Source organism: Culicoides brevitarsis, chromosome 1 (genome assembly GCF_036172545.1).
Source record: "Culicoides brevitarsis isolate CSIRO-B50_1 chromosome 1, AGI_CSIRO_Cbre_v1, whole genome shotgun sequence".
Classification (NCBI taxonomy): domain Eukaryota; kingdom Metazoa; phylum Arthropoda; class Insecta; order Diptera; family Ceratopogonidae; genus Culicoides; species Culicoides brevitarsis.
Window position 1 is genome coordinate 4,475,120 of NC_087085.1, and position 21,149 is coordinate 4,496,268.

The window sequence follows — 21,149 nt, forward strand, 5'->3', positions numbered from 1 at the left end:
ATTCAATTTAAATTTTTTTCTTGTAATTATTTAATTTAATTATATTTTATTTATTTAATTAAAATTTATTTTAATTCAATTTTAATTTTAAATTAAATTAATCTAATTTTAATTAAACATTTAAATAATTTTTTTCTCGTTGCTATAAAAATTAATTCATTTTCTCCTTCCATTTTCCATTTTCGGTTCATTTGCTTTCCAATATGACTTCCATTATTCCAGCCTGGATGCCTGTTTCTATACACATACACGGTACGATGATGTCTGTACGTCGCTACAGAAACCCGTATGTGAGCATAGTGTTTGTACAGAATTTTTTTCTGTGAGCTGGGAAATGTACAAAATCATTTTCTGTGAGCTGGGTCACGTACCGACATTTGATTGTCACCTGGGGCCGGTCAGAAGTCGTTGTTTGTCACCTGGGGCATGTTTCTTTTTTTTTGCATTGGGATTTGTCGAGAGTGCCGTGAGTGACAATGAGTGCCTTTGAGTGACAATGAGTGCCCATATCTTTTTACCGTAAGCCGGCAAACCAAAATAACAACTCAGTTCATTGTGCGAGCTTCAAGTAATCGGTCGTATTTTTTTCGTGCGGCGTAAAATGAAGAAAGTACCCAAAGTGCAGTGAAAAAAAAAACAAAAATATTTATTTATATGAATGAAAGAAAAACATAAGCTTAATATTATTCTTCAGTAATTTGCATAAAAGTTGCATATTCTCATTTAACAACAACGAAATAAAAAAAAAAGTGTAAAAAAAATTAAAATACAAAAAAAAAGTGTCTGGAAAAGTGATAGCAGCACTTTGTAATAATATTACGAGAAAAACGCTGGAGATTATCATTGTGCTCGGATAAAGTGCATTCTGGTGTTGTTCCTGCTGCAATATAATATGTAAAGTAATTCATTTATAAAATATTAAAAAGTTGCCAAGAGTGCGAAAGAGGAGGCGATTCAGAGTGAAACAAATGCTTTTAAATTGAAAATATCGCGAGATGAATGCCTAAAACTTCAATGCATTGGCAGCTGAAGTTGTTATTATTATTATTTTATTAATAAAAGGCACACACAAAAAAATAAAAAATAAAATATGAGATAAAAAACAAAAAGAGAAGAAGAAGAAGCAAAGAGCAGCAATAAATGTAATAATAATAATAATATAAAATAATACAAAAAAAAGGAAGAGAAAGAAAAAAAATATTTCAGATAAAAAGCGTGCATCGTGTGTAATATCATTATATTCCCTTCTTCTTCTTCGACAACGACGACGACGACACCGTCAAAATGTACGGGAAAACCAGTTTAATTCAGTGCATTTGTCGGCTAATATTATTGTCGGTGTTCCTTTGTAAGTAATCTCCTTTTTATCGTCATCATTACATTGGTTCTACATTAAAAAATACGCGTACAGACGAGACAATCTAAAAATAACTAACATTATCGTATTGCATCGGTGTGGCTTGTTTGCTCACAAACTTAAACTTTTAAGAACATTTAACTCTTTTTTTCGTTTTTTTTCATAATTAAATTAAAAACAAGAGCTTTTAGTCAAAAAGAAAAAAAAACGAAAGAAGGCAGATAAAGGATTATTAATTAATATGGATTAAATAAATAGTTTTTAGTTAAAATTCATGAAAGAGCAGATAATTCCATATCAAAAGAGGAATTTATCTAAATAATTTAAGATGCGAGAGAAGAAACCTTTTGAAGGAATTAATAATTTGAGAATACCTGGAATTGGAGTTGAATTCAGAATTTCGATGTAAAATGTGAGCAGTAGTTATTTAATAAATTTGAGAGGAATTTAGAGCAACCTTGACAACCAAACCGAATGTTGGTAAAGGTGAGCCAAGTGTTGAAATCCAATTCATCAAGCCTTTGTCTTTTGTGGATGCAAAATGTGGTGTGACTATTGTTGTTGAGAATTAATTAATAAGAGCATGGAGATCTTTGAACTTAGATTATTTTGAGGCGAAAGTACGATTTTTTTGTGAAAATTATGTTAAAATTTAATTTGAATTTTATTTTTTTTTTTAAATTAATATCAAATTAAATTAATTATTTAAATAAAATAAAAATAAATTAAATTTACATAAAATAATTTTTTTATTATTTAAATCAAAAAAAAAAAAAAAAAAATCGGAATTATTTTTTAAAACATTAAAAAGAATTTTAATATTTTTTTTCAAGAATTTAAATAATTAAATTTAATGATTTTATGTTTGAGAATTATTTTTTTTAAATAATTAAATAATATTTTTAAATTAAAAAAAAAACAATAAAAAATTATTTTAATTTTAATAATTTTTTTTTTATTTATTTAAAAATAATTTTTAATTGTTTTTTTTTTCAATTAGGTTTTTAATTTATTTGAGTAAAAATTATTTTAAAATTAAATTTTATTTTTTTAAAATTATTCTCGAAAAAATCATACGAAATTAAAAAAAATTTTAAATTTTTAAAATAAATACATACATACTTTAATTAATAAAAAAAAAATTAAATTAAAAAAAAAAAATAAATTTGTTTTAAAAAATTAGAAAACATATGGATATTAAAAAAAATTTGTTCAAGAAAAAATTGTTAAAAAAATTTAAAGAATTTTAATATTTTTAAATAATTTAAAAAAATAAAATTAATTAGCTAAATTTAATAATTTTATTAATTTTTTTAAATAAAAAAAATAAATTTAATCGTATTTCGACTCAAAATAATTTAAAGTCATTCACAAATTTATTTCCATAGTTATTAATTAATTCTCAACAAAATCAAACCACAATTTTCGTAAAAGATAAATCTTTGTGAAATTTCTTTTGACATGAAATCCGAGAAATCACAATAAAATGTCAAAGACCTAAATTTGTCTGTTTTGCAAAGTCACCTACAGAGCTTCTTATTAAAAATATTTGTACAGAAATTTCAATTTTTTCTTTGACTCGAAATCAATCCGTTCTTGTTCAAACATTATCAAGCGACACAAAAGCATATTGTCACTTTTTGTAGATTTAACTGCGACTTTTGTCATCGAAAAACCAAGCGACGTACAAAAGGAAGCCAAAAAAACAACAAAACACATCCATCCATCCATCTAGCGTGGAATTATGTCCCATTTGATTTGTTAATGTTATTTTCTTGTTCTTGCCTCGTATAAACATCCTGTGGGTGAAAAATATCAACAACAACATCAAATGAACTCTTTAACAACGCATCGCTCTGTGTTAGTGTTCAGTGCATTTCGTTTGATTTATCTCTTTTTGATAAATGCATAAACTGAGATAATTTGTAAAGTTTAGTTTTTTTTTTCGATGTTTACTTGAAACTTTTTCAACAGATGAGCGCTCTGTTTATTAAAAATATTTGTTTACTCGATATTTTAAATTTTTTATTATTATTATCGTTCCTCAAGTCCTCTTAGAAGGAATGTTTATTAACAAAGTCTTAACGTTTCCAGAGGGAAAACTTTTGAAATGGGAAATCCCATCCGTAACAGGATGATTCATTCTGCGAAAATTGAAACGTTTCGTCAGTTACTGTTTCCTTTGATATTCAACGTTTGCAGGAAATGTGTGGATGTGCACTCGACAAATGTTAATCTATTACAATATTTAAGAAGATTAACTCGTATCACATTCGGGCATATTTAGGCGGATGCAACAAAGGAAAATGTTTCATGTTAATTAATTTGATGATTTTTTTTAATTTTAATTTTTTGATCATTAAAAATAATCAATAAAAATCTAAAAAAATTAAAAAAAATAATTTATTTTAAGTAAATTTTTATCATTTTCAAGAAATTTTTTTCAAAAAAAAGTATAAAATTTTGAAAATTTTTATGTTTTGATACTCGATATACAAAAAATTTGTTAAAATTAATAAAAATTAGAAAACATTTTAGATTTTTGTTTTGGCCCTTATTAAAAATATTAAAATTTTAATTAAATTAGGTAATTAATTAAATTAAAATTCTTAAAATTATTTAATTTAATTAAATTAAAATAAATTAAAAATTAAATAAAAATAATTAAATTAAATAAAAATATTTAAAACTATTAATTTCTGTAATTATGAAAATTTAATCTTTTAAATTGAATTTTTAAAAAAAATTTTAAACTTTTAATAAATATAAAAATCAATAATAAATAAATTAAATATTTTTTTTTAATAAAAAAAAAATAAAATAAATAAAAAAGTAGATTTTTTAACTTTTTATCAAAATTGAAAAAAAATAATAAAAATAAAAAAGAAATTAAATGAATTCAAAAAATTTTTCAAAATTAAAAAAAAAATATAAAATAAAATAATTATTAATTATTATTAAATTAAAAAATCTAAAAATGATTAAAATTTTAAAATAATTATTAATTAATAATAACTTTTAAGTTAAGAACTTGTTAAAAATTTTTTTTAAAAAAATATTTTGCGATGTTCAATAATTTCGAAAAATTGTCTTAGCCTTATGATAAATAATGATACCAATACCATTTGCACCAATACATATTTCTCGAGTCACCTCTTTCCTACTGTTACTGCATCATTTGGCACGAGGATGAACATCCAAGATATCATCTCCTTGCTCAAAACTTTTGTTTATTTGTTGTTTTTTATTCCGAGGCACCCTAAGAGAAAGAGAGAGAATTGGTAATAAAGTAAATGTATCATAATATTACAATTGTTGTGCCTGTACAGGGAATCCGATTTTACATCATCATCCTACTTGATGTTCACTCTCGTGCATACCCGAAACATTTGACTTTGTTATACTATTATCAGAACGAATTACAGCAATAACTCGTCGCCACACGGCATGCATCGGGAAGAGGGAAAAATTTCGTTCATTCGGGATTGTATTTATTTATGAGTCACGTGGATTAAAGTAATGCCAAAGGAGCGAATAAACGAACGAATGGCAATAATGACAAAAAATGGAACCCCCTTTTTTTTAATGTCGGCCTCGTCGTCGCATATCAGCGCATTGCACGAACGAAGGGCCCTCTTTATAAAACGAGAAAGGTAATAATTTTTCCAAAAGTCGTAAAATTCTCTCGGTATAATTTTATTTTATATTTTTAGAGGGAGCCAAAAATATTTACTACACACACAAACACTACTTCGAACGACAAAATTATTACTGTTTAACACGTTTCATCGCAGGGAAGGGTAAAAATAATACACACGTTTCCATAATTTAATTCGACTCCACTCGAAGCAAAAAAATAACTCGACAAGAAAATAGGAGAATAGAATAATTGAATTAATTAAATCGAGCAAATATTGTTAACATGTTTCAAAAAAATCACTTTTTTACCTTTTTCATGAGTATAATACGAAAAAACATTAATTTTTAATCATATTTGCAGCTCATTATATCGCTCGACTTCGTAAAACACGCGCGCAAAGAAAACAAAAGAAAAAATATTTTTCATTTAATTTTTTTTTTCGTTAAAAATTTCTTTTATGAAGACACTTAAAAAAACGTTTGACTTTAATTTTTACAACTTTTTCCCGAAAATTTTATTTTTTTTTTTTTTTTTAATAAAGTTTTCACACAAAATCTCATATGTGAGAGAGAGGTAGTTTCACGAGGAAGAAAAAATAATGACGTTATTAACTTTTTATGTGTTAACTAGGGTAAACAAAGAGAGCTCATGTTATGACACAGAAAAGGAAATTTTTGCATTTTCATGATGATGAGAAAAGGCATAAAGCGTTTATGTCTTGTTGTGTTATGACGTGCTTCATGGAATTACGAGAAAATTAAAATATTTTAAAATGAAAGGATTTTTGTGCCCATTTTTGTGGAAAAAAGCAGCTTTTCACGGAAAACTAGGCACTTGAGAGTTTTTTTGCTGTTGCATGCAGATTTCTACTTCGCTCAAAGAAGGAAAAGTTTCGTTTTTTAATCTTCAAAAATTTTCGAAACTTTCATCCAGGCACTCAACGTGAAGTAATTCGATAGAATGCTTATTAAATTTGAATTTTTGATGGTTTTCAGTGGATATTGAGTTTAAAACTTGTAAAATTTTGTTAACTTTGTGAGCTCATGTCATGCTTTTATACGACTTTAACTTGATTATTAAAATTATTAAAACTTTTAAAATTTTTTGACGGGATAAATTCATGGAATAAATTTGAAAATTTTACAATTGAATTTTTTATCATATGAAAAATATTCTAATGATATTTTTTAATGAAAATTGACATACAAAAAACTTATTTTTTTAAAGAAAAATTATTTTTTGTGAAAAAAAAAATAAGTTGTCAAACTTTGACATTTAAAATTTTTAACATTTTATTTAATTTTTATTAAAATATAAACTTTTAATTTTTTTTTAGTTTACTTTGTGTAATTTTTCACTAAAATTATTTTTTTCCAAATCTTTAAATTAAAAAAATAAAATTTTATTAAAAATTAATTTTGACACTTTTCAAAAAAATTTAAACTATCAAATTTTCGGATTTAAATGTGTGAAATTAATGACATTTTAATAAATTTTCATTATTTTTTTTTTACTAAAATTAATATTTTTTCAAATTTTTAAATAAATAAAAATTTTTTTTTTAAAAATAATTAAAATAAAAAAAAAATTAAATAAAATTTAAATTAATTTTAATTAAAAAAAAATATCAACTTTTGAAATTTTTTTTTATCAATTTTTATTAAACTATGCAAATTTTTAAATGAAAACAAAAAAAAATTAAAATAATTTTGACACCTGTCAAAAAAAAATTCGAATGTCAAAATTTGACACTTAATTCAATTTTTATTAAAATATCATCTTTTAAAAATTTTTTTAAAATTATTTTGTGTAATTTTTTACAATTTTTTTTTAATTTTCAAAAAAATTATTGAAAATAAATTTTGACACATGTCAAAAATTTTAAAATCTCAAAATTATTTATGAATTAAAAAAATTTAAAAAATAAAATAAGAGCGAAATTTTCTCTAAAATTTGTAATTTTTCACCTGATTTCAACACTTTGAACTTGTCAAACCATCAAAAGTCACACAAAAACAAGATTTTTATCTTGTACAAGGAAGCTTCCCGACCTGCCAACACTCGGCATCAAAAGAAACAAATAATTACCCAACATTGGTAATTTATCAAAAAATCCTCTCCTTTGTCGAGTTTATTTTTACTATCATCATTACTATTATTAGTAGAAAGAGAGAAAAGACGAACGAACAAAAAAAGAAACATATTGTACCTGCTTCAAATTTCATGCCAACCAATATTGAAGACAGGCAGAAAAAAAAATAATAACAATCCAACTCCCCAGCCAAAAATAAAATAATCGAAAAAACATACCACAAAAAATAATACATTTCTTCTGTTTTTTTTTCAACAATACTCGATACAATGTCATACATTTCTATTCCGCACACAATCTAATCTCCGTATAGTAGCTTTTTTATGTGTTTCACATATTATATTCCTTTCATTCTTGCTCTGGTTTGCTCGGCTTTCAATTCCTGCTTTTGCCGTAAAAATAGACGAAAAAAATTGTATTCAGCAAAAAATAATAGAAATAGCATCGAGCCCGTTTTGCTACCTGCATAATGTATGAAGTCGTACGAAATGAATGGCGGTGCCCTTTTTTTGCTCGTACAAACCTCTTATTTAATGAGTTGACAGCCGTAGACAAAAAATGCACATGAATAAATAAATAAAGGACAACATCTTTCTTCTTCTTCTGTCTTTTGTCCCCAGATTCGGGGAGAAACTCGTCATCATGCCTAATGAAAAGCCTAATCATGGCATCTCTCACACGGGCGACTGTTTGTATTCCGAACGCGTACGAAATATATTGCACGCTTTATTATTTATCTACGAGCTTTTTATCTCGAAATTCTCATCATCATTCAAAACAAACAACATTATCTCATCAACATATCTCGTTCACTTCAAGACAATGCCAAAAAATTTCGAGGATTGAAAGGAGGAACAAATAATCATAAAATAATCGGGAGAGATCTACCTTTCTATTAATATCCAAGTATGTCGAAAATTTTCAAATAATGTTAATATAATGGAGTTAGAGACGACGAAGATAGTAATTACCAAAATAAATACACGAGAGATTTAAAATAAATAAATAAATAAGATAAATCGGTATTGAAGCAGGAAGAAAGTTACAAGTGATAAGCACGCCCAAAGAGGAACGATTTTACTTTGAAAGCTTGGAGAAAAACAATTAAATCTGTTTTGATAAAATTAACAATGCTTTAGGATTGCTTTTTGTCGTGTTGAGGCACGTAACAAAAGAAAAGTCTTGTGTAAATAATCCTTGTCTTCTTCTTCGTCTTCGTTTCCTTGGTCAATTGTTGTTGAGCAGGAGAAGAAGCAAAAATAAAGAAACAAAGATGAAATGCCCAATTGAAGTGCTTAATTACAAGAATTATTATTTGTTTTCTTGATATTTTTAGGATGACATAAATTGATGACTTTTAGCAAGATTAAAGGAAATTTTTTAATTAAGATATATAAGTTGAAAATTTTTGTCATAGGATTTTTTTTAACAAAGGAATTAAATTTGATTTTTTTTAAATTTTATTGAACTGCTCGTTATAATTTTCTTTATTTTGTTTCTTTTTTATTTTTTTTTTCATTTTTTTAAAGAAAATATATTTTTTAAATTTCTTGATAAACTTAAGTTTAAAAATTTTTAAGCAAAAAAAAAAAAAATTTTTAAAAACGATTTAAGAAGATTTCTAAAATTTTTTTTTTTCAAAAAAAAAAAAATTTTTATATAAAAAAAAAAAATTTTAATTTCTTTATTTTTTTTTTTAATATTTTGTAAAAAAAATAATTTTAAAGTTAAAAAAAATTAAAAAAATATTTATTTTTTTTTAAATTTATTAAAAAAATGATTTTTAAAATTTTAAAAATTAAAAAAATTTTTTAAAATTAAAAAAATTTACTTAACTTTAATTAAAATAAATATTTTTTCATTTAAAAGATATTAAAGAAACATTTTTTATGAATTTTTGTAAAAAATTTCTTTATTTTTAATTTCTTTACTCTAAAAAAATACTTAATTTACTTTTAAAAAAATTAAAATGCATATTTCTTTTAAAAGTTTATTTTTTTTTTATTTAAATAAATTATTTATTTTTTTGTCAAAAAATTTAAATTTTTAAAATAATTTATTTTTTGAATTTTAAAAAAATATTTTCTTTATTATTTTTTTGCAAAAAAAAAATTTTTTAATTGTTGAACAAAAAAAAAAAAAAATTTTTTTTTTGAAAAAAAAATTCAAATTATTAAAAAAAAAAATTTTTTTTAAATTTAAAAAATTATAGAAAAGCTCAACGAACAATTACATCAATGAAGCTCATTTCAGGATTTTAAATTTAATTTTTTTCGACTACTTTAGGCCTAACTAACACAAAACCATCAAAAAATCTCATGCAACATTTTTTTTAAATGAAAAGTTGAAATCGAAAAATACGATCGGGCAGTATAATTTTCATTATTATTTTGCTTGGTTTGAATTAATTGGAATAACAGAAATATTAATTATAAGAAAAAATTAACTTACCTTTAATTTTAGAAACAATTGTCTCGCAGATTGCTCGTCAATATTGAATTAATTTGAACCTAAAACAATAAAAAAAAAATTAAATTTAAAACTTACCTCAAATTATTTTTCTCATTCACAGCTCCCTTCGCCAACAGCCAATTTCTCGTGACGCCGGAAAATCAAAAGGTAATCGAAGGCGATTCCGTGATATTTCGATGCAAAGCAGAAAATAATAATGACGATCTAACGTACATCTGGACACTGAACGGTAAGAGTTTTGCTTTAAATTCCATTTCCTGCATGTGTGAACCTCTCTCTTTTGTTGATTGTTATGATTTCCAATCATCATCATCGTCGACATCATCTTCTAGCTCCATTTCCTCGACATAATATAAAAATTTATCCTGCGATCATTCACAATTTTTTTTTTGTGTCAGAACGAAAAAAAAATATTGTGCAAGTCAGTCGCATGAGCGCATCTCGGATAACAATAAAATGGGAACAGAACAGCATCAGTTCGATTTAAATCGGTTTTGTGCTATTTATTTTTTTTTTTTTTGCAAAATTTTCCGATTCATATCGTGTGAGTGTAGCAGCAGCAGCTTTCGATGCAATATAATCATAACCGTAAAATTCACATCTTTTGTATTATATCAATTCACCTGAAGGCAATTTTTACTGCAATACGTGAAATAAATACGGAATTTTATGCGATTTTCCGGCTGTTTGGTCATTTTAGTGCCTTTTCAAATTTTTTCTACTTCGTCTTCTCGTCGCTGCGTAGATTTTCTAAAAAAAAAAGAAAAAAATTAGAGTCCATAATTAATGGAGTTATAAATCTCCGATATAAAAATAAAGTAAGAGATCATAAAAAGTGTCCTTTTCTCTCAGTCTCTCGGAGAAAGTTATGACACCGGGCAGGTGAATTATTTTTCATTTTTATCAGCGATTCAGATCATGTCGAAAAGTCATCAATATTGGGCTAATCCACACATTCTCTGTTACTTTTTTTTCTATAAACGGCGATTTAGCTACTAAGCCTTATTTATGTCGTCATAACTTGCCTCGTCTTTTCGTTTAACTAAGTCTGGATCGAATGCTGCTGATAATTATTTGTCTCCGCGTTCTCTTATCGTCTTCAGTCGTTCCGTTTTCATAAATCTTACTGCCTTACTTAGCTTCTTTCTTTATCGGTTTCCCTTTTTTTTTGTTTCTCTTAACTTTTTAACCGAAAAAATTTGTTTCTTTGGTTTTGTTTTAGGACGGTTCGTGTTTGATGTTCCTCAAAGCTGATATTATTATCGCCATAACGACTTACGGAATTAATATTCATAAAATTTTTTGGGATTATTTTTAAAAAATTATCGGGTTTCGAAAACTCGTTCGTCGATACTGTTGACGACGATGATTCATTTAATGCAAAATCATCTCGAATTTCGTCATTTTTGCGTATTTTTTTTAGAAACTATTGGCGCCTGATAACCAAATTTATTGAACAAAATGTTTTATCTTTTTTGCTTCTCGTGATGTTCGTGATCGCTTCTGCGGATGACGAACGGTGGGAATATCAATAAATAAATAAATTGAAAAAGTTTGAATAGAAAACGAATAAAAATTGGCAATAAAAATAAAACGGAACTCTCTTTTCTTCTCCGTTTAATGGCTAATTTCGTGCTACATTATATCCATTCGACGGGTGAGAGGCGGTTTGATGCTCGAAGGCTGCCTTCGTGCGAACATTAAGAAAAATTTGTAAAGAGAGAGACACGAATGTTGATTCGATTATTATTTTATTATACAAAATTAATAACTTTCAGCATGCGCGACTTCGCATAATTTGCCTAATCGCTCTATAATTCGACGACTCACATATATTTTTTTTTGTAAAATATCGAAATAGAAAAGAAGATGTGAAAAATTAGCTTAGTCGCATTTACGTTTTTTTTTTAATTTTTATTTAATTTTTTTTTTGTTTAAAAAATGATTTTTGAAAATTTTTTAAAATATTTTTTTTTATTCTTAATAATAAATATTTTAAATATTAAAAAAATAATTTTATTATAAAAATATTTTTAATTCAATTTAAAAATTTATTATTTTTTTTTTTAATTTTCCTATTTTTAAAATTTTAATTTAATTTAATTTTTAAAATAATTTTTTTTTAATTTTTAAATTTAATTAAAATTAAAATTTTAAAAATTAATAATAAATTTAAAAATATAAAATTCAAATTTTTGTTTAAAAAATATTTTTTGAATTTAATTAAAAAATTTTAATTAATTTAAATTAATTTATTAAAAAATATTTTTTTATATAATTTAAATATTTTTTAAAATAAAAATTTTATTTTATTTTTATTTTAAATTAAAAAAAATAATTAATAATAATTAATTAAAATTTTAAATTAAATTTTTAATATTACATTTTTTTTTATTTTACTAAAATTTCACGAATTTTCATAAAAATTTAAAAAAAAGTAATTATTTTAATTTTGTAAAAAAATTTACTGAATATTCAGATGGTGTTTAGAATTTTTTGAACAGACAATTTTTTTTGACATAAAATCAATTTTTTAAAAAATAATTTAAAATGTTTAAAAATTTGTCATCTCATCGTTTTTATGATAATAATTTGAGAGATTATAATAAAATTTTTTATCTATTTTCTTTTTATTTTATTGGAATCTTTTAAACAAATTAGACACAGATAGTAAAAATTAATAATTTTTCAACGCTTTATCTTATAAATTTATTTTGTTTTTTTCCTCTCTTTATAGGAAATCCATTAGAAACATCAGATCGCGTTTATCAGAATGGCAGCAATTTACATATCCAAGTCGTTAATAAGACACAAGATGTTGGCGAGTATGCGTGCATTGCTTACAGCAAATCAACAGGAGCGCGCGAGACAACATCAGAAGCCCGATTAGATGTCATATGTAAGTTTATGTCATTTGTTTTTTTTAAAGCGTGTTAACGACGAAATAATTTTTCGTGCGTGTTTGAGAATTCTAAAAGGCCCTTAAGTGATCAAAATAAAAAAAAAAGAAAGAAAGAAATAATTTTTTAATCAACGAAATTTGTAAAAGCATAAGAAGAAAAGTAACTTTTATGACTTTCCTCTCGAGTTCACTGCACTCATAAAAAAGAAATAAAGTCGAAAATGCTCGCACTGATAGGCTGATTCCGAGATATGACATGTACGGAATTACACGAACGAAACGTTGGGGGTATCAAACGTTATAGTTTATTTAGCCCTCTTCTATTTTTGTGGAATAAGTAAGAAACAGTAGGAAAAAGGGCCCCTTTCTATTTCTGACAAAGGCCATAAAATTTTATGGCCTAAAAACATTCAAAGGTTGCTATGCCAACTCTCGGCACTGCCGACGACGACGACAAAGTGGATTTTTCGTTAATTCTTTTAGGTAAATAAATGCACAGAAGTAAACATAGAAATGCAGAATTTCATTGAGGCAAGTGAAAATTCAAAAAATGTTTCAAATTTCATCAAAAATTATTTTTTTTTCAAACATTTAAAAATGAAAATATTTCATAAAATATTTTTTTTAATATTTGAGGTTTTTCAACATAAACAAAATAATTAAAAAATTAGAAAAAATTAAAAAAAAAAAAATTAATAAAATTTCGATAAAAAAATAAATAGAAAAATTTAAAAAAAAATTAAAAAATGTTTTTTTTTTAATCTTTTGTATAGGAATTTCAGCAGAATTTTATTTTTTAAAATATAATTTATATTTTAAAATTTTTATTTATTTATTTTTTTTTTTTGATAAAATTTTATACAAAAATTGAATAATTTGTAATTTTAATCTTTTAAAAATTTTTTGAAATTAAAAAAAAAGTTAGAAAATTTTTATTTAAAAAATTAATTAAAAAATTTAATTTTAAAAAATTTTAATAAAAATAATTTTAAAAAAAAAAAATATTTTCAAATTTAAATTGTCTTAAAAAATATGAAAAATTTAAAATTCTCAATAATAATTTTTTAGCGTGTTAAAATTTAAAAATTATTAAAAAAACATTAAATTACAAATTATTTATTTTTTAAATTTTTTTTTATTTTTAAAATTTTATCAAAAAAAAATAAAAAAAATAATGAAATAAATAAATAAAATAACAAATATTTTTATTAAAATTAATTTTTACAATTAAAAAAAAATAAAATTAAAAAAAAAACTTAAAAAAATTACAAAATATTTTTAAAAATTGCACTTACCTCAAACGAAAAATGTAACGGGGAAAAATTCTCTCCTTTGCACGCTGCTTTTACAATAATACAAATTTTTCTACTGATACAAAAGAGACCGGAGTTATCTCGAATTGTGGTAGAAGAGTAGTCATGGTTGCGTTCAGCAGTAGTTCAACAAAAAGACCACAAATATATCAGACTCTCTCGTTCGTTCGTTCGTTTGTCGCTCGTTCGCTCGAAAATGAAATGAAACACAGACACACAAATTAGGGGATGACAGAGCGGTGCATTTTACTCCGTTCACCGCTCGCCATGCTCCAATGCGTGTGTCTGTGTGTTATTTATGTATTAAAACCATTTTCATTTAGTTTATTTTTGCATACAGCCAGAGCACTCATTGTTGGTCGTAATAATAATAATTTAAGCTAATAAATGGGAATGTTGTGCTTTTTTTTATTTTTCCTCGATCATTGTTTGCCATTTTTTTTTTTTTTGCTTTTATTGATATTGAGCATTTTTGTTTCGTTTTTTCATCCTTTTTCTCTTAAAAGAGGAAATTGAAGGAAATTTCAACACGAAGGTGTCGCCTTTTAATTAAGATTATCCTCTTGTAGTCCCTTTTGCTACCCATATTAGTTCCATTCATTAAATAACACTCGCGTCGACGTCTTGCGATGATGGGCTCAGCTGACAATTTCCCTTCTATTTACTTTTTTTTTCGAGTGGCAAAGAATTTTTTCGTCTATTTTATTGTTTGGCAGAGAATAAATTCGTGAAAAAAATGTCGCGTATCGGAGAAAAAAGTGCGTTTTGTGTGTTCGGTGAATACGTAAGTAGCTAAATTTGAGGGAAAAAAGCAACATAAATTCGGAGGAAACCAAAATACACCTACGAAATGCGGTTGAGGAAAAAGTAAATGTATGTTTAGGCAAAGCGTTTGCCAGAATAATATTACAAGCTTGAAGGAATTTGTGGGAGTGAGCGTAATTTGAGTTTGCAGTTTGTTACAAAAACTGAAAGAAAAACCAGATTTCAGATGAGAAATTCGTTTTAATTAACTAAAGAGTCGACTGAATTGCCATTTAAATAAAAAATATTATTTTTTTTTGTAAATTTATTGATCAATTTATTAAAAATAAAAAAATAAAAAAAAATTTGAAAATAAGTATTTTTAATTTTATTTTTTTATTTAAATAATTTTTCATTTATTAAATAATTATATTTAAGTTTTATTTTTATTTTTAAAAATTTTATTTAAATAAATAAAAATTTAACGAAAAAAATATTAAAATATTTTAATGGTATTTTGATAAAAAATTCTTGAGAGAAAATTATTTGAAAAGATTAATTTTTCAGAAATTCAGTATTATTCAAATTTGATTTAATTATTTAATTTAAAAATTTTTCAAATAAAAAAAAAAATTTTTTTTTTTTCAAATATTTATTATTTTTTTATTTAATTAATAAATTAATCAATAAATTTATAAAAAAAATTAATATTTTTTATTTAATATTTTAATTAAAATTTAATTCACTAAATTTATTTTTAATAAAAAAATTAAATTAATTAATTTTTTTATTTAAAAAAAATATAAAAATTTTTTTAAGTTAAACAAAAATTTATTGATTAATAAAATTTAAAAAAATAAAAAAAAAAATAATTTTAAATAATTATTTTTAAAATTAAAAAAAAAATAAAATTTTTTTAAATATTTTTTTAACATTTTCTAATTTTTTGAAATAATTTTAAAATATTTTTATTTTTTTTAAATTGAAACTTCAAAAATAATTTTTATTTATTTTTTTTTTTTGCACTAAATTGAAAAAAATGCAATTTTTTCCAACTTCAAATCAAAAGTTCTTCAAACAAATTTTTCACAACGACGAAAAAAAAGAACAATTCATTCGCATTTTTGTCACACCTAACCTCGTTAAGACTTCTAAAATAGACATCATTATAACTTAACTACTTAAGAAATACCTTGAGGCTATCTCGAGTACTGTTCCGTGCATTTCTACGCATGCAACATTGAAAGATGAACAAAGTTTTCTTCAAAATTTATGTTTTTTTCTCCTTTTGTACGAAAAATTCGAATGAATGCTCAGCAAAAATTGCCTCGAAGAATACTTATTCTCATTTGTCCAATCTATTTCGATTATAATTTGTGCAAGCCAGCTCGTTTCTTGCATCTCGCTCTCTCTATAAATCCGTCGTTATTATTAATTATCAAGTTTTGTAACAAACTTTATGTGATTTAATTAATTATCGTTGTGTGTTAAAGAGGCAATTTTATTATCCAAACAAACTGTTATAATGGGCCGGAATGAATGAACGGAGAGGATCACAGATGCACTTGTTCATGGCGAATGGAAAACTTTTTTGCAACTAATTAGTGCACTGAACATTTAAACTGCACATTATTCCAAGTTTTAACAAAGAAAAGCTGTTGTTAGACACAAAAAAATGCACAAAAAGAGAATGATTGGTTAAATTGTCGAGAAAATTTGTCGTAAACAACTCAGAGATAAAAAATATGAAAATCAATTTCCTTTTAAATATTTTATTTTTTTTTTATTATTTTCAGTCCAATCACGTAACTACAATATTTAACGTATTTATTAAATAATGACCGGAAAATTCTCCCGTATCCGTGATGCTTATCTGCTTATTTTGTCCTTGTTTTGTGCCTCGCCTACTTAAAAATAAAATATTTCATTTTTAATTTTCCTCTTAAAAAAAAAGGAAATGCGTGGCAGTAATAAAAACTGGGTCTCACATTTCCCATCACACACACACACACACATTTCTCATTATTTGACTTCAAATTCGCTCATTAGTCATTAGAGTTTAGGTACGTGAAATCCGCACAAATTGACGAACGAACAAAAAAAAAAAGGAACGAACGACCAGGCATTTCCATCGAAATGTCTCCCGTTCTAATGCTTAATGCCTCGTAATGTACAACGTCGCAGAATATAAAAGAGAGAAACGTGACTTATTTTCCAAAACATTATTACTTGACATTTTTGCTTCTTGCTTGCGTCTCCCATCGTAGAGTCGTATCGAAGTTGTCTCAGACAACCAATAACCATAAGGTAGAACGACATCGACGTATATATTTTTTTTTTGTTCGGCTCACTTATCAGTTGTTCTTCGTCATGTGTGATGCGAAAAAATCTAGTTTCGCATTTTTTATATTTTTCTAAAAAAAAAAAATAATTTTAAAATTTTTTAAGTGAAAATTTTTATATATAAAAATTTAAATTAATTTAATTTGAATTTTAATAAAAAAAATTAATGTGAATAATTAAAAGAGTAAAAAAAATAATTAAAAAAAAATAAAATTGAACTAAAATTTAAAAGCGGTAAATCCGTTCTTGAGTTTTAATTTCAAGATATTTTGCATACTTATAAGAGACTTATATTTATGATTTTTTTTACTGATCTATTTATTTTATTTTTTTAAATGATTTTTTATTTATTTTATTAAAAAAAAAATTTATTGAAAAAAAACCTTATTGATTTTTTATGAATTATTTAAATTAAAAATTAAAAAATATTTGCAAAAAAAATTATTTTTAAATAAATTTAGATAAAAAAATTATTTATTTTTAATAAATTAATTTAGTTTAATAATTTTTAAATATTCATTTTAAGTTTAAAAACTTATTTTAAAAATGTCAAAATAAATTTAGATCGATTTCTTATTTTATTTCATATTTTTACTTAATTTTTATTTTTTTTTATTTTAAAATAAATAATTAAATTTATTTATTTTTAAAAAAAAAATTATTATAATAAAAAAAATTATTTCAACAATGTTGAATAAAACTTCAAATAATTTATTTTATTTTTATGATTTTTAAATTTTATTTGAAAAATAAAAATTAATTAAAATTAAAATGAAAAATTAATTAAAATTAAAAAAAATGTTAAATTAAAAAAAAAACAATTTTTAATTTATTTATTTTTTTTTGTAACTTTGAGAAGAATGAAAAAAAAAATTTCATGAAAATATTCACAATAGCAATTCCATTTCGCGAGACATTAAATTTCCATAAAATTGTTTGATGTGAAACCGACATGAAAAAATTTTGTGAGACAGTAACAGAGATCAAATCTAACTTTTTCTTTTTTTTTCGGGAGAGAAAAATGTTTGAAAATGGTAGTTGTCATCTTTTATTTTATTATCTTGATGAAAAATTGGATAAGACTCGTCTCTGCAAACTGAACCATAACGAAGTACTGCAAAAAAAAAACTTTCCAACGAGAGATACGAGAGATTTAAGGCAAAACTTGCAATTAATTAAATTGTTAAAATGTGTATGATGATATATGTTTACATTTGTCTGTTTTGGTTATAATCCTGCCTTCGTTGCAAAACATGCTCCAATTTAGTCATGTACCGAAAGTTCATTTATATTCTGACGGATCTCGCAACTCTCGGCTCGCAGCACACAAAACGCAGGAAAAACACGAGAAAACATTCTCTTTTATGTATTTGGGGTAAGTGTTTGTGTGTGTCGTGAGCTTGTGTAATGACATCATGACACCAAAAAAACAAATGATTTAACAAGACGAGCACACAGGAAGTATGAACTACTCTCGACTTTTGTGTGGTAATGAAGACGAATGTAGCAGTAAATAAAACAAAAAAACATAAAAAGTACACAAAGTTCCTAATCCTTTTTTTTTTTTGGCTTGTTCCTTTATTGTTTACGTTGTTGTCGTTCTCGATTCTGTAACTTTGTGCCGCGTACCGTGGCAAGATCTAATTCTTCCAGTTTAATGCTTTGCTGAGCATTTCCCGACGTTGACTGTCGACGGTGCGATGATGCTGCGTTGCCTTTGTGTCACGTTAATTGTGGGGCGTGCGTCGAAAAAAAGACCGAGAATTATTTCCTTTGTGAATTTTTTTTCGTTTGTGAAAAGTGAGAACAGCTCTTGACTGAAAAGTCGACAAATTTTTTTTTATTGCTTGGCATGACATCAATATTTGCAGTATTTTATTTGATGATAAAATGTCTTCATTAAACTTTCAATCACTTTATTTATTTTAGATATTTCACATATTTTTCCTCGTCTACGTTCAGTGCCGGATTTTGACTCGTTCCCTGAAAAAAAAAAGTTTTTTGCTTGGTTTGGAATTCTCATTTGTTGAAGAACTTTTAAAGTTTTGCTCCGTCACTGTCTCGTTTCTGTATAATTTTATTAAAATTCCTGCAATAAAGATGTCGATACCATCAAGATACAACAACTTAGTTTTCATACAAATTTATATCCTTAATTTATACTCTGGCATGCCAACGGAGACTTTTGCAACGGAGATGCCTCGGATAGAGAGCAAAGTGTTTATTCATTCATTATTATTTCGAATCCTTCTAAATAATGGACTTGATTTCCTTGCACAATGTTTTCCGAACTGAGGGAATCGCTCGTACCTGAAACGAGATATATGATAAAATAAATGAATGGGGAACATGGCAAAGTAGTAATATAGGAGGTATTTTCTTATAAATTTTATGCAATATTGAGGAGCAGCAACAACAATCGCTTTTTTGCTCCTGCATTCACGAACATTGAACTTTTCGAACGTATTTCACACACAACAAAATCTGGGTTAAAGCAAGGATTAGTGAATGAGTTACGAATAAAATTTATAAAGCTGTAAGTATTTATACCTCTTAATAAATTAACAGTCGTAACATATTCTTGTGCTTGGGGTTTTCCATGAGGCAGGAATAAATTTTCGGATTTATCCTGTGGAAAACATATTTTTTTATATTAAAATTTATTTTTTAGTGAAGGGATTTTTTCATCAAAAAAATAATTTGTTTTTTTTTTATTTTTAAAAATTTAGAAAAAATAAATTTAACAAAATAAAAAAAAATCTTAAGTTTAATAAAAAAAAAATAAAAAGCGGAATTCTTTAATTTTTAAGGATTTTTAACAATGTTACAGTAATTTTCAAATTTAATTTAAATAATTTTATTCACATTTTTTAATTAATAAAAATTAAAATATATTTTTAACAAATTAAAATTTTCGAAAGAATGAAATTTAAATAATTTGTTATTATTTTTTTTTTAAATTTTTAACTAAAAATCAATCTCATTTTTTTTTTGCAAAATTAAGTTTAACGAGAAAATTAATTAAAATAAAGTAAAATGACAGAACATTTTTTTAATAAATTTAAATTTCTTAAAGTTTCAAAAAAAAAGTAAAAAAATAATGATATAAAAATTTTAAGGATAACAATTTTAAATATTTTACTCTTTAAAAAAAGTAAAAAAAAATAAATTAAGAAAAAATATTTTAAATTACAACATACATTATTCTTAAATTTCAAGGATTTTTACAAGTTAAAAAAAAATAATTTAAATATTTTTTTTTCATAAATTAAATAAATAAAAATGAATTAATTTTTAAATAAATTAAGAGAAAATTATCGTAAAAATGTCAAAATATTTTTTTTTTATTAAATTAAAATTTCTCTAATATTCAGAAGAAATAAATTTTATAGAATTTTTTTTATTTTGTCATAAAAAAATAATAATTAATTAAATTATTAATAATTTTAAAAAATTCAAAATTCACGTACTTTCCATAGAAAATAAAATCTAAATTACATTTTTTTCAATAAAAAAATTTTCTATTTCATTTTTTTTTAAATTATTTTGTTCAACAATAAAAATACTCTTTTTTACAGAAAAATGATTTCAATGACTCAATATTAAATTCCTTTTGATAAAACTACATTTTGCGTTTTATGAAAAAGTATCCTTGACTAAAAATGTAATTTGAGTAATATTTCAAATGTAAATTTATTAAAAATTATTTCAATTCCCTCGGTCAATTACACAACCGAAAAACATGCAAAATTCGACGCAGTTCAACAATCTAACCTGCTCTTAATCAATAAAATTATAAAATGCAAACATTAAATGAACGAGTTTATGCTTAATTCGAAATTTGCCTAATTTGCCTCTATTTTTTGGCAAACACACGCGAATCACATTTAATTACAAACTACGGCCTATCATAAAATAATGTTCGCATCAAATTTGACGATGGTGCAATTGAAACATTTTAATTCCCGTGCATAATATTTTACGCATGTTTTTGAGTCATGTTCGTCAGAAAATGTAAATGCAGCGCATTAAATATTCTTTTTTTCTCGTATGAGGCAAAAATAAAAAAAAAGCGAAGAAAAAGAGAATATGAGAGAGAACAGACAGATTGAAGTGTGAAAATAATGAAATAAAGGCAGGGCAGGGACTATTATGTTGCAGTCGAGTCAAAAGGTTCACGTTGAATGGTAAAATGTAATTATAATTATTACCATCGTCGTTCCTTTTCTCTTCTCGTTCTTCGTCGCTTCATGCATGATCGCCAGGTTTATTTTTATTTTTTTTTT

General features: G+C 24.3%; 1 protein-coding gene across 1 annotated transcript in view; it reads left to right on the forward strand.

Annotated features, from left to right (window-relative positions):
- The first annotated feature begins 7,731 nt into the window (after positions 1-7,731).
- The window catches only part of LOC134837071 (tyrosine-protein kinase-like otk), a 33,159-nt gene continuing 19,741 nt past the window's right edge, over positions 7,732-21,149 (forward strand). Inside the window, exons 1-3 of the mRNA XM_063852387.1 lie at positions 7,732-7,777; positions 9,662-9,790; positions 12,299-12,460. Of these exons, the coding sequence (XP_063708457.1) occupies positions 7,732-7,777; positions 9,662-9,790; positions 12,299-12,460 (337 nt within the window). The remainder of the gene's footprint in view (positions 7,778-9,661; positions 9,791-12,298; positions 12,461-21,149) is intronic.